This window comes from Syzygium oleosum, unplaced genomic scaffold (assembly GCF_021117445.2).
Source record: "Syzygium oleosum isolate NSW1041296 unplaced genomic scaffold, Sole_v2.1 Sole_v2.03, whole genome shotgun sequence".
NCBI lineage: Eukaryota > Viridiplantae > Streptophyta > Magnoliopsida > Myrtales > Myrtaceae > Syzygium > Syzygium oleosum.
This window is the reverse complement of record NW_026607487.1, coordinates 7,584,187-7,598,162: the sequence shown is the minus strand read 5'-3', so window position 1 is coordinate 7,598,162 and position 13,976 is coordinate 7,584,187. Positions and strand designations below refer to the sequence as shown.

Genomic DNA, 13,976 nt, shown 5'->3' with positions numbered 1-13,976 from the left:
AACGCGATGGAAAAATGAAGGAAAAGATAGGGGGTGGAAAAGAGGAGGAGGAGGCAAAGGAGAAGGAGGAGAAGGGGGGGGGTAGGTGAGAGATTGACCGAACCACTTCCTCACCAATCCTCTCCTCCCCGCTACTCCCTCTCCCCTCCAACTTCCCCTCGTATAAGAACACCCGCTTCTCTCTCCCTGCCTCCTCAGCTTGAGGTTCCCTTCTCTCCCCGAGAAGAAACTCCAAGCCCCTTCCCTTTGGTTTCTTGTTTTTTAGTATCTCCATTAGCTTTAGCAAATTTGCTCCTAGCTTCTTCTTCACGTCTCTCCTCTCTCCCAATTTCTCCTATCTTTGGGTCTCGTTCGAGGTGCGCCGTTCTCCCCCCCACACGAGAGAAGATGCAGTCTCTATCCCCTCAAACCCCGGCTAGCCTCCGGTCCGTCATCCGGGCAGCCCCGCGCCCGCCGCAGCTCGCCCAGGTGGCCGCCGCCCCCGCCGCCCGCGGCCACGGCGCCCGGTGCGCGTACCGGTCCGACTCGGTCCACTACCCCAACGGGGTGGGCTCCTGCAAAGCGGACTGGCAGAGCTCCTGCGCCATCCTCGCCAGCAAGATCATCTCCCAGGACAAGCAGCCGCCCCCGTCCACCGCCGACGAAGCCGGCGGCGGCCGGCCCGACATCGTGGCCTCCGTCAACGGGCACAAGGCGGCCGTCGACCTCACCCTCGTCCCCATCGAGGCCAACAACAAGCTCTCCCCGACCGCCCCCCAGCCGCCGAAGCCGCTCACCATCACGGACCTGTCCCCGGCCCCGATGCACGGCTCGCAGCTCCGCGTGGCGTACCAGGGCGTCCCCGGGGCCTACTCCGAGGCGGCCGCCGGGAAGGCGTATCCGAACTGCGAGGCGATCCCGTGCGACCAGTTCGAGGTCGCCTTCCAGGCCGTGGAGCTCTGGATCGCGGACCGCGCCGTCTTGCCGGTGGAGAACTCGCTCGGCGGCTCGATCCACCGGAACTACGACCTCCTCCTCCGCCACCGCCTCCACATCGTCGGCGAGGTCCAGCTCCCCGTCCACCATTGCCTCCTCGCGCTCCCCGGCACGCGCGTCGAGTACCTCTCGCGCGTGATCTCGCACCCGCAGGCGCTCGCCCAGTGCGAGCACACCCTGACGAAGCTGGCCCCGCAGGCGGCGCGCGAGGCCGTGGACGACACCGCCGGGGCCGCGGAGTACATCGCGGCCAACAACCTCCGCGACACGGCGGCGATCGCGAGCGTGCGGGCGGCGGAGCTGTACGGGCTCCAGATCCTGGCGGACGGGATCCAGGACGACTCGAGCAACGTGACCCGGTTCGTGATGCTGGCGCGCGAGCCCATCATCCCACGGACGGACCGGCCGTTCAAGACGAGCATCGTGTTCGCGCACGACGAGGGGACCAGCGTGCTGTTCAAGGTGCTCTCCGCGTTCGCCTTCCGGAACATCAGCCTCACCAAGATCGAGTCCAGGCCCCACCGGAACCGGCCCATCCGGCTCGTCGACGACGCCAACGTCGGCACGGCGAAGCACTTCGAGTACATGTTCTACGTCGACTTCGAGGCGTCGCTCGCGGAGGTCAGGGCCCAGAACGCGCTCGCCGAAGTGCAGGAGTTCACGTCCTTCCTCAGGGTCCTGGGGAGTTACCCCATGGACATGACGCCATGGTGTCCTTCCCGAGGAGATTAGCCCTCCCCCCCCTCCTTCCCCCCCGCAAGAAAGCAGAATCGAAATCATAGTAAAATAAAAAGAAAAAAAAAATTCGCAAAAATAAACAGAGCAAGTGTTCATTAACTACCGTCTACTGCACAAACAGAGGATTTTTCCGTTTACCTTCTCTTCTTCCTAGTCCATTATTGGTTCATTTCTTTGTCGATCTTTCTTTTTCTTTAATGGGGGTGTTGGGTGTTGGGTTGGGTTGGGTTGGGTTTGCTCGTGAATGAATTGTGAAACACCAGCCAAGATATCAAAATCCGAGTTGGTGGGTAAATATGTGAAGCTGCGTCAGTAGGGAAGGACGAAGGAGATGATGATGTTAGGCTCGTCTGAATTCGTGGGTTGTTTACGTGTAAGAATCTGAGTCCCACGGTTTACCCGCTCTCTCTTGTCTCTTCTCCTGCTGTTGTGCTCATGGGACTGGGTAAAACCGAGTTCAGTTCAGATTCATTGAAAGAAAACAGTCCCACACTTTCGCCCCTCTCCTCTCTTTTCTCGAATGTTGGAGATCTCTGTATTCTGGTTAAACTGCAAAATCAAATTACAATTTCGTTATCTATATTCATCATTGCTCTGTTTCGCTCCTACGAGGCCCGCTACAGGAGAGAATAGAACAGCGTTCTTTCGTGTGGACGTGTACGTGACAACCTGGCGATGGCGATGGGGCCCGGACAAGTTAATGTCTTTCATTTATATAGAGCGGGCGGTAGGTGAGATGTGGTGCTCCTAGATGGAGCGTATTATTCATTTGATTTCGATGTGATTTTGGATTCGGCGAGAATAACGTGTCTAATTTTCTTTTTTATGTGATCGAGGTCTCTGTCCCAGGACCCGATATGTTCTGCTGGTAGTACTGGGGGGCGCTTCTATCGACGGGCTTAGAATCAGGAATTTTTTTAACCCCGGAAAGTGGGGAAGCCTTGCAATATTCGCATCTTACAATTACTTGGGTTGGTAAATCGTTAGGAGTTAGAGCTACCTGCACAACAGGAGATCTGAACCTGACCGGACTAGTTTGTAAGATTCACAGAGTGTTTCGGGGCTTTCATGTACTTTAAAGAAACGACATTTACTCGTGATATATATAATGATCAGTGCTTGGAAATGAACTTTTCCTTTATCGTAAGGAATAGATGTATCGTGAGTAATTAAAACTTATTATGAAAGTGCAATTGAAACCTACAACTTTCAAAAAGTGGAATCAAGAACTAAAACTTGTCACGAAAGTGTAATTGAGTAAGTGCAATCAAGACATAAAACTTATCAAATTGATCCAATCAAATCATTCCGTTAATTGCACTTTTTAAAAGTTTGCACTTTCGTGACAAGACAAGTATGAAGATTTAATTGCACTTTTTGAAAGCTTTAAGATTCAGTTGTACTTCGTAATAAATTTTAAAACTTCCGGTGCACTTATCCCTTATCATGAAAAAGTAGAAATTTCCTTTAAGATATATTTAATTGAGAAATTTCCTAATACGTCTCTCGTCAGAAACGATTTTGTAAACTCGGCTACCATTAAACATATTTAATTGAGAAGTAGTTAATTTTCATAATTTTAGCGATGCATATCACAGGAAATGTCACAATACTTGAAAAATTCCCACATCTACTCCTTTGTGATTGGAGTAATATCACGAAAATTTCCAAATTGATACACTTATGATAAAATGAAGGGCAAAACTCCAAATCAGTACACTCATTATGTCATCTAACTCAGTAAACCGACAGTACAATTTAACGGAAACTAACGGATGGTGAATTTATCACGGATGCACCAATTTGGCGTTTTTTATGGTCAAAAAATTAGTTTAAGGAAAGTTTGTCATGAATATACTGATTTGGAATTTTTCGTTATATTAATCCTATTTAGTAATAGCGTCGTGCCCCTCTTAACAAAATCCGATTTAGAAACAGTAGAGTAGGTACCTAAAGAGCATGGACGACACCTCACTGTCCCTGAGCACATGGACCAGGGGAAACTACACGTGATGCATCCACCTTGTAAAGAGCACCAGTGAACGCGTGCGTTGGACCCGAAGCTCAGCTCAGCTCAGCTCAGGACTGGCAAGTGGCAGGTGGGCATGAGAGGACCACACTGCATTGTCCGTCCTCGAACAGAGCACGCGATCCCCGCACGTTAGGGTTTGGTTTTTTTGGGCTAGCTGCCGGGGTCCTGTCCCGTATTCGCATCCTTTTCTCTGTTGAATTCTTTAATTCTACTTCACCCGTTACAATGAACTGCTCCCAGGAACGCATCCGCTAATCAGCATCGAGTACGGCCCTCTTTCAGTTGACATGGCTTCGTCCCTGCTGTGTTTCCATAGGTTGCTTCACCCCTGTTTCTTTATCACACCATTGCATGGCATTCACGAGTCTGTCTGTCTGTTCACCTTCACACGGGATCTATCAATGGTTTTTAACGGTTTGGCGCGGCGGCAGCCGAAATTTTCGCAATCAAGGTGCGACCGGAATGAGTTCATGATTAGTCGATCAATAAGATGGAATGGATTCCCATGCCAACGTGCGAACACAGCTGGCGAAAGAATTTGCCTCGAGAATGCTCTTTAGAACAACTTATTTTTTGAATAACTGCTCCACGCTATGAACTTGAAAGTATATATAAATATGATCTTGTCAAACTTTTTCTTCGCCTTTTTCCCTTCTCCTTCCTTTTGTTCCCCCACTCCCCTCTCCCTTTATTTATTTACGTCGATTGCAAATCATGCTTTGATCAATCGATACTAATGGGGTCTTTAGTTTACTAAAATAAGTTTGCAAAGGATATTTCGCTGAAGTCATTCATAAGAAAGGCTCAAGCTAGCGTTCTTTCGACTGGCGAGTCGTGACGAGAGATGCTTGCGTGTAGTCGTTGGGAGCTTTGGCGCATAATAATACTTGTTCAAGCAAATAAGCATGGAGTTTTGAAAATAGTATGAGGGTGCCGTCAATAATTGCGACAAAATAGATATTTCTCTTGGATATTTATTATTTTCAATGGAATATCTTTGGTGGAAAGAAGTGCATGCTTTTTGGTAAAAGGAGGACTACAACTGCGAAGTCAAGCTGAAATATGGGTAAACGATGATCACCACTTAGGTGGAGTCATACGTCTAGATTGAGCCACACGATGTCTTTTTCTGTTTACCATATTGTAATAGTTAGGTTGCGCATTGTCAACTTTTTCATTATGAATCTTCCCGGGTTAGCAAATCCGCCTCTCGTGTCTGCTCAACTTCTTTGCAAAACTGCACAAACTAAGCGCCGCTGGATTTGGGGAATTAGATTGGGATTGTTTCGGTTGGAGATATTTAATCACTTTAATCGGTCGAGCCTTTTTCACGGAGGTGGCTTCACGTCGCCCTGTAATCATTGATGCTAGGACGTTAGCCGTATAGCCAGCCCACGTCGCTCATTTACTGTCTCGCAAGCTAGCCGCATCGGCCGCTTGCCGTTTCCCATTTGATTCTCGACCTTTCGTGCGTCGTTTCAAAAAGCCAACACCTCCACTAGACTCGTTGTCTTCAGACCAGCTAGATTTGGAAGTTTTGCCATGAACAGCCGCCAAACACCGCCTCATCTGCCACAGCTGGACGCTGTTCAGACTTCTGTTTAGACTTGTATCGAAACTCAAGTTAACATCTTCTATACACTTTGAATTTGAGGGGATGTTAAGAGACATTTAAATATATGATGGAGATAGTTAGGATATTTCCTCTGATTTTCCATATTTATTTTGATTATGCATATATGATTTGATTTTTATAGATAATCATCAAATAAAGTCTATAAATAGGCTGATGTACTCAATATGATATATCGAAATATTGAAATTTCTCAATTCTTATCTTTCGCATTATTCTTATCTTGGTATCAGAGCTAGTCGATTCTAAGGTCACCCAAGTCATCTAGTGCATATTCGAACGGGACACACTCAACTAGTCGATGCGGTTGGCGTCAGAATACAACCATCATGCACATGAAGTGCGGGATGGATTTATTTGGGTGTGTACGGGGTGCATTTAGAGTTTCCTTGAGGATTTCTTCAGAAAGAGAAAAAATGTGAAATTTATGTACATTTCAATGTGCATATAGAAAAGAGCACATGAATAGGCTTTTTTAGATGATTATTTAAGGACATCAAAATTAGACATGCATAATCACCACAAATATAAAAGAATAAGAGAAAATATCCTAAATATTTTGGCAAATATTTAAATATCTTTAAAAGTTTCCTCGACGTTTCTAAATAACGCCTAATCAATGTGAGCGACGAGACGAATGCGCTGTGCACTAATCGGGGAAATGATAGAAAAATAAAATAAAAGAATAGAAATGGAAGCTGTTGTCTTGATCTCTCTCAAGGTGCCCAAGTTGATCATCGATTCCAAACGTCAATCGTTTGACAAGCCACGACACTAAACTTGTCTCTACGACATGCTTTGTCCATGTCAACACCTACCAAAAAGACGTTAGCAGAACGATCTCCGAGGCCTTGTCAAACAAGCTCTTGATGATGATGATAATAAGGAACAGTAGGTCCTGGTCGGCACCTGGAAACCCCAGATCCTTGACCTGATTCTAGGCCCGAAATACCGGGCTCGAGAAGCACGTTCCCACGGATGCAAGGCGCACCCAGATTTCGAAAAGTTAGGGGATTGCCCATTGTTAGATCCTCGATTGGTTCCCGTTTCGATCGATGGGTGCGATGCTCGCAGGTCGAGATGCGAGTAGTAGATGTGGACATGATGACGGCAGAAGAATGAGGAGATTGCTGTTGTTGGATTATTCTATGGGAGGGGAAGAGGGGGAGGGGGAGGGGTTTGGTGAGCATGATGAGATGGTTGCGGTAGGTGAAGAAGACGATGCGCGTGTTAATGGTTGAGAGCTACTCCAATGGATGGCAATGACGATCTCGACACCTCCCGCTGACGTGCGTCGGTGCTCCTCCCCCTCCTTGGGGCGGTCGTTGTCGCCGCATCTTTCGTTGCTTCCAGTTTCTTTTTGTTCTCTGTTCGATTCCACATCTTTACCTAATTTTGTGGGGTTCGATTTAGTAACTTCTGTTTAGGATGATGGGTCACTTCTTCATCGATGAACAATTGGGGTGCCCAAGGGCATCCTTAGTTAGTGCTAGTTTTCTTCAATGTTAAAGTTTAAGCGACTTAAATGGAGTTTTTCTTCTGCTGACGAGCCTTTCTTTTGATTAGAGGCCGTGCGATATAGCTTTTTTCCCGTGGTAGTTCCGACCATGTGAAAAGGGGTGTTGCAGCTTTTATAAGGTGTTTGGCAAGTACCTCACAGCCGCAACAATTTCAGAAGCTACAACAATTTATAGTTGTTTTTGGGAAACCATCTCACCCAATATTAATGTTATACAGCTTTACAATATGTATTACCAAACGTGAAAGTCATGGCATTTTATAACACGATGTAGCTACGATTCGGCTACAGGTATCAAACAAGAGGGTCTTGTGTATTGGTCCTAATTAAGCCATATCATCAAGATAAGATATGGGCATGTTTACGCATGCTCACAACACCTTAATGGGTTATGATCATATTGACAACAACAATAAAGCCTCTACTTCGTCCTCCAACCATCCACAAAATCAAATCATAATCCATTTCATAAATTGGGTTCGCAAAACGAAGCGTAGAACCTCAAACAATTCATTCCATCAAGCAAGTTCTAGCATTTTTCAAATCATCTCACAAACAATCAACTCCACTAACATTGTATTAAAATGGTGCAATTTCCAAATGGCAAAAGCCCGATCCAACTTTACACAATGAATATACTCTAAACATATTTTTTTCCCTTTTTAATAAGTATCATGCCATGTGATGCCTCTTTCGTAGCTATAAAATTGATCGAGTCAGCTTTGCAATGACTCCTAATCTACTTAATACAGGTGTCAGTACATTTCAAAGAAACCGTTTTAAATTCCGACATGTGAGCTGCCACGATACAATGGACAACGGTAATTGTTCGGCTTTGAGCAAGCTTTGCATTAGCTCGTCTTCTTGATAAATCGGTACAATCCCCAAGGTTATAATCTTATACTCGAGAAATTTTTCCTTGGGTTATGAGGTTGAAGTGCTGTCCAAAAGTTGTATGCATTTGTAGAGATATTGGGCATGTTTGGTTCAGCTTTTAGAAAATGTATTTGGCAAAATGCAAAGACCTTTGAGCTAAAAGGGTTTTCCGAAATGCAAGTAGTGTTTGATAATGTGTATTTTAAAATCACATTTGAAAGTAACTTTGGCCTAAATACCATTTGATAAAAATTATTTGTAAAAAGGCTTTTGCTGATATTTAAAAAAAAGCTGGCGACCGACCACCACCGCCGGCCAGATCTGGTCGCCGGCCAACCACCGGCGACCAGATCTGGTCACCGGCCAGCCTCACCTGACCTCAGGCTGCGGTTGCCTGGGGGTTGCGCGACCCCGGCGACCACCGCCTGGGGTCGCCGGACCTCAGGCGTCGCCTAGGTCCCGCGACCCAGGCGACACATGAGGTCCGGCAACCCCAAGCGGCGTCGTGGGAGCCCGGCAACCACCGCCTAGGGTCGTGCGACCTCAAGCGGTGGTCGCCTGAGGGTCGCGCGACCTCGGCGACCACTGCTTGGGGTCGCCGAACCTCGGGTGTCACCGGGGTCGCGCGACCCAGGCCAACCACTGCTTGGGGGTCGCGCGACCCAGGCGACCGCCCGAGGCCCTGCGACCCCAGGCGGCGGTCGTCGGGGTCGCACAACCCCCATGCGGTGGTCGCCGGAGTCGGGCTAGCCCTCAGGCGGCTGTCACCGGCCGCCGAACCTCGATTTAGGGAAGATGAACAGTGTTGATGAATAGTGCAAGTTGCATTCCGAAAATGCAACTTCCCAAAGCATCTCCGGTGGAGCATTGGCCAAAGGTCCCATGGGGAGCATTTCAAATGCAATTGCATCTCCCCAAAGTGAGTAAAAAAAATTGCCATACACCATTTGCATTTGGCCAAGGGACTTTAGAGCCCAAATGAGCATTCCAAATGCTGAACCAAACGGGGCCATTGTCTTATCCACCCATTGGATTGGGCTTTTTGACGAAGGGATTAGCAATCTTCGCACCCACTACCGAGCCCAAAAAATAATATAAAGTACGGGTCGTCCATACTCACTAATCGCCTTCTCTAGCTGATGGGGCAAATTAATACCATTGATTAATAAATAAGGGATAATCTGAGCAAGCATCTCTTGGACAAGCCATGAGGTAATGTTCATCACCATGAATAACTCTTCATGAATCCCATTTATAAAGATTTTCATCAGTTCAATTATCATGTAAAAAAATAAACACTTTGCATAATGCGGTTAGAATATCGACGCGTCCTGCAAAGATCCTTGTGAAAAGACATTGGAGGCTTACGTGCACAGATGACAGTAGAGCATCTCAGAGATGAGCTTTTTAAAGACGTCGATTTTGGCATTTCGATTATGTAAGATGCATGAAATTAATTAGTATATGATAATTGGACCAAGTCTCCTAAAAACTTCCACCAAACTTTAGAGGATTGTAGTTGGGCAAGTCTGGAGGGATACTTTCGCTTAGAATTTTTCTCCCCTCCTTCAAGACAAATTCAGCCCTTAATATCATATGTTTCATTTGATTCCTTTGTCCATTGAAAATTGGTTCTCTGTCGCCCATCGTTCCGCTGACCCAAAACGAATTTAATAAGTAAACAAAAAAATTGGATTTAACCAAACATCCTTTGTTTAATCGGAAAATTTTCTTATTGGCCAATAAAGAAGGCCCAATTCCCTAAATAGCCCCTAACTTTAAGTCCAACACAATTCTGCCCTGAATTCTTTTTGGTCTGAATAACAAATCCTCGGCTTCCTCTCTAATCCCAAATCTGCTCACGCGTCCAAAATTCACCATTGGTTTACTCAAAATTATAAACATCAGGACCAGTTAGAGGTCGGTAATCATAACCGGCGCCTTCATCAACACACTCACCTTCGTACATAACGACAACAGCCTCATGATGTTAATAATCTTGAAGAAACCGGTGGCGACTTTTGGATCTGTGGACAGATTTGGACTAAAGTGAAAGTCAGGGGATTTTTTTCTACACAAAAAGTTTGGGGATAGAATTGGGATTACACCTAAAATCGAAAACTTTTTTTAGGGAATTAGCCCCAATAAAAAAAAAAAGGCCGAAGACTTTAAATTTGTCAAAATCATTACGAAGTCGCCAAGTGACATATATGAAACATTGTTTCTCGCGTTCATACGATTTTTATACCTACCAGATGAATTTTCTTTTGTAGGCCTGCAACATTTATTCTGAAGAGTTTTATAATAGCAAATTAAAATGGTAATGAGGACGCCTTACCTAATTGACTCAGTTTGCAAATAACGAAAGGTCTACCTCGGAGTTGGTTCAAGCTTAGGGTTATTAAAACAAACGGGATGTAATTTCACTTATCATAGTAAATGCCAATTTGGGGTCACAACTTGGCATATTTCTCAATACACAAGCTTAGTAATAACAAATAACCAAAGAGTGACGAACGAGAGGGTGTGGAAATGAGACATGTGGGGTTAATTAACGAGGTAAATATGTGCTTAGGATAAAGAAAATAAAAATAAAAAAAATATGGCAACAACAACCATAGTCACATAAGAATTAGAAAAATAAAAAAATATCATAATTTGGGAGAGGGAGTAGGAAGTATCTCCTTTTCCTTTTTAAGTTGGTGAGTGTGGCTTCTCTACCTGCACGTTTTCTTCTAACCCTCAATTGGGGTGTTTGTCTTCGAGTAGAAATATGGTCCTACCTCATCTTTTTTTTTTTTTTTAATGAGATAAGTGTGTCGGAGGATTTGAAATTTATTGTGAAAGTACAATCGAGCTTTAAGGCTTTCCAACGGTGCAAAGGTTCTAAAACTTACTAAGTTGGTGCAATCAAATCTTTCTGTTATTCCGTCCGATTTGGCTGACGCAAGATGTTGATGAGATGTGACTTTTTTTTTTAATCTTTTAAAGACATATGACGCCAATGTGGCACCCAGCAAAAGCCACATCAGAAACGATTTTAAATATTGAAAGAAGAGAGGATATAATCTGTAAAGAAGCTAATTTTCTATTACTAAAAATGGACAAAGCTCAAGGTGTTGTTGCTCCCTACTTTGCCCTAGTGCCGACAAGGGCCGACGACCCTCGTCAACCATAGGTGAGGACCGACCCTCGTACAATGGTGGCAACGCCGACACCATCGTCGCTGCGACGCAGATGAGGGCCCTTGCCCAGATTCGAGCGAGGGCTCACCGGCAAGGGCAGCGAACCCTCGCCGCTACCCATCCAGCCCACTGTCGATGTAGCTTGGCTTTTGGTCCTTTTTTCTTTGGATACTTTTGAGCAATTTTTTGCTTTTAAATCTAATTTAACTATGGTTTGAGAAAAAAGAAATTTGAGATCTAGCAGTACTTTATGGGCTCCAACCCAGACACAATAGCTTTGTCCTCTGGGCTTATAATGCTTTAGACGAGAAACGTCACAACGCTTTCTTGGACCGACCGACTTCCGAAACCATCCTCTCCTGGGCACACGCCTCTTCAATTCATTCCAAGCCTAGAACGTTCGGATTTGAGGCTACTTTTCTGTCAAAATGAACAATAGAATTCTACTTAAAACTTTAGAAAGCTATGTGAAAATTCCATGCAGTCTCAACTGACTTCGAATGCCAACACCCTATGCGTGATTTTAAAGTCATGAAAAGCGTTGGATATCGGATAAAAATCAGACCAAACTTTCAAGAGTTTCGCCGGTGGCCAGCTGGTTGAACATTTGGTTTGAACGTGGCAATTCTCTTATTCAAATCACAACTTCTTCCAAAACCTCGGAGCCGCGTCCATTGCCCTAGAAGTGGAATGTTACATGATGCAAGCGGACAAGGACGGAACAATTTGCGTGCACCGTTGAAATTTGATCGGGCCAAGAAAGTTTAAGTGTTGCAAGCTATAAAAACATCTTAAGAACAGGAAACAATAGTAGTCAAAGTTAGCTATAAAGGGGAAGGCCATATAAAAATCCAAACTAGGCCCATAGTAATACATTTATCTTGAATTCTTTTATGACATCAAAAACCTTAAATTGTACCCGCTATGACACATTTACCATAAAATTTTTCTTGTAACATAAAAAATCCCCAAGGTTCCGTCAGATGATTTTTTAGTCAAAATAACGTCGTTTTTTATTTCACTTAAGTCACGTGGGTGCCATATAACATAGTTTGCTTTCTAACGTCCATGCAGGCAGATTTTTTTCGATTTTCATTGACAGAATTTTAAAAGAGGATAAATGTGTCACACAGTACAAATTTAAGATTTTTTGTGCCATAAAAAACAATTGAAGATAAATATATCACGATTGGATATAGTTTAAATTTTTTTTTTTGTGGCTTTTGGCCTATAGAAAACAAAAGGTGTATTTGCCAGTTTTCTGTGGAACAGAGGAAAGGGGTTTTGATCTTTTCCACTAGTTTTCCTCCTTTTTAGCTTAATTTAACAGCAAATTTTCTTAACCACTGATAAACAAACACATACCCAAATCCTCCAAACGAGATGCTTTATACGCGCCTAGTTAAATGTGCGATTGCAGTTCGGACTTTGGAGGGATCTTTGCATGGTTTTGTCGCTTTTTCGCAGCATTATTAACTCAGAGAATCTTGCCCCGCGTGTCCCCCATCACGTCAAAAGACGAGCACATGTGCGCATGGGACACCAGCTGTCGAACGAAAAATGTCGTGCGTTTTCTTGGCACGAACTGCAACGCCACGCTGTAAAATTTACTCGAATGGATCGAACGACTGTTACTGCGTTCTTCAAGATGGTTGACTTCCCAGACACTGTCAGAAAGTGAAAGTGAAACCCCTCCCACCTTTGCATTGATTTCTGAACTACGTGGGACCACTTTATTGGCAGGCAGTGACGTAAAGCACAGTCTCTCTCTCTCTCTCTCTCTCACACAGAGGACTTTGGGACTTTCGTGAACTGATTTCCTGTGAATTTTTCAGGATTTTGCTTTCGTGTGCTTTTCTAGTGTCGACGCCGATCAATTACCATCTGACGTTGGATAACAGTCAAATGTGAATTGAACCACAGCTAATTCTTGATCCTGCGTACTCGGCACACTACACATAGGAAATTCCGACCGGGGATGGGATTCCGAGCAAGCTCTGATACTCAAGTTAGTTCGAGCTTAAGGGAATTGAAATTGACCGAGCAAAGGCTAGTATATCTCAAGAGTCTCGTACCTCAAATGGTTGATTTAGAGTTGTTTATACAATCTTCAATAGCCTTATATTTTGCAATTTTCTGAGACGTGATATCATGGGACTGTTTTTCTAAGAATTGGTGTATCTATTGACTTACCGTCCATAATTCGACCCTTACGAGAGATTATAAGTTACAGCCAAAGCGGAATAGGATAAGAAGTTAGAGTATAGGAATAAGCATCGAATGTGCAGTTAGCGTTAGGGTAACTTATGTTTGGATTGAATCTTTCCTCTCTTTTTTGGTATGCCACTTTAATGAGTGAGCGAATCAATTGTATAAGATTTCGAGATCAATAAGACTGAGTTAGCTAAATCGTGTCTTGCATTGTTCGAGTTCCGACCTTTTTTGCTCCTCTCTCGGATTCTCCATCTTGCTCACTCCTTCTAGATCGTAATAGGCCTTCGATTTAAGAACCGGGTTCCTCACTTTATGACATTAAAGGGGGCCAACGTACCTTTTTGGCTTTGCACTTCGGCAACCAACTTGCAACAAACTAAGCACCCTCTTCAGCATGTCTAGTTCTTTTCGTTCGAATTTTGCTATAAAACTATTCACAGTTCCGACACATTAAAGCAAATCTAACTAAAGCATCATATGTAATAATAATAAAATCTTGATCAATTAATCGTCAATTCCTCACCGGATTACACATCCCAAAACTCCTACTGCACGCTGTCTAAGGGAAATTTCTTGTCGGGATTCCACTTCACATGAACTGAGTCAATTCCAACTCTCGATCATTCGAATTTCAAAAAACTCAACGGCTATGATTACATCTAGGTTGTGGACCCTACTTCGGACGGGAGTTTCTACATCTGTCATGCAAAATACATGACTTGAAAATTATCTTAACCACCCAAAAAAGAAGCATGTACCAAAAGGAAAATGAAGAAAGTGAGTATAGTGGCACTTCCTTTTTGC

The 13,976-nt window shown here is 44.4% G+C and overlaps 1 protein-coding gene across 1 annotated transcript; it reads left to right on the top strand.

Moving 5' to 3' along the window:
- Positions 1 to 361: 361 nt before the first annotated feature.
- LOC115679280 (arogenate dehydratase 1-like) lies at positions 362 to 1,871 on the top strand. Its single transcript, XM_030602883.2, has one exon. The coding sequence runs from the start codon at positions 388 to 390 to the stop codon at positions 1,705 to 1,707; it is 1,320 nt and encodes a 439-aa protein (XP_030458743.2). The 5' UTR covers positions 362 to 387; the 3' UTR covers positions 1,708 to 1,871.
- The last annotated feature ends 12,105 nt before the right edge of the window (positions 1,872 to 13,976 follow it).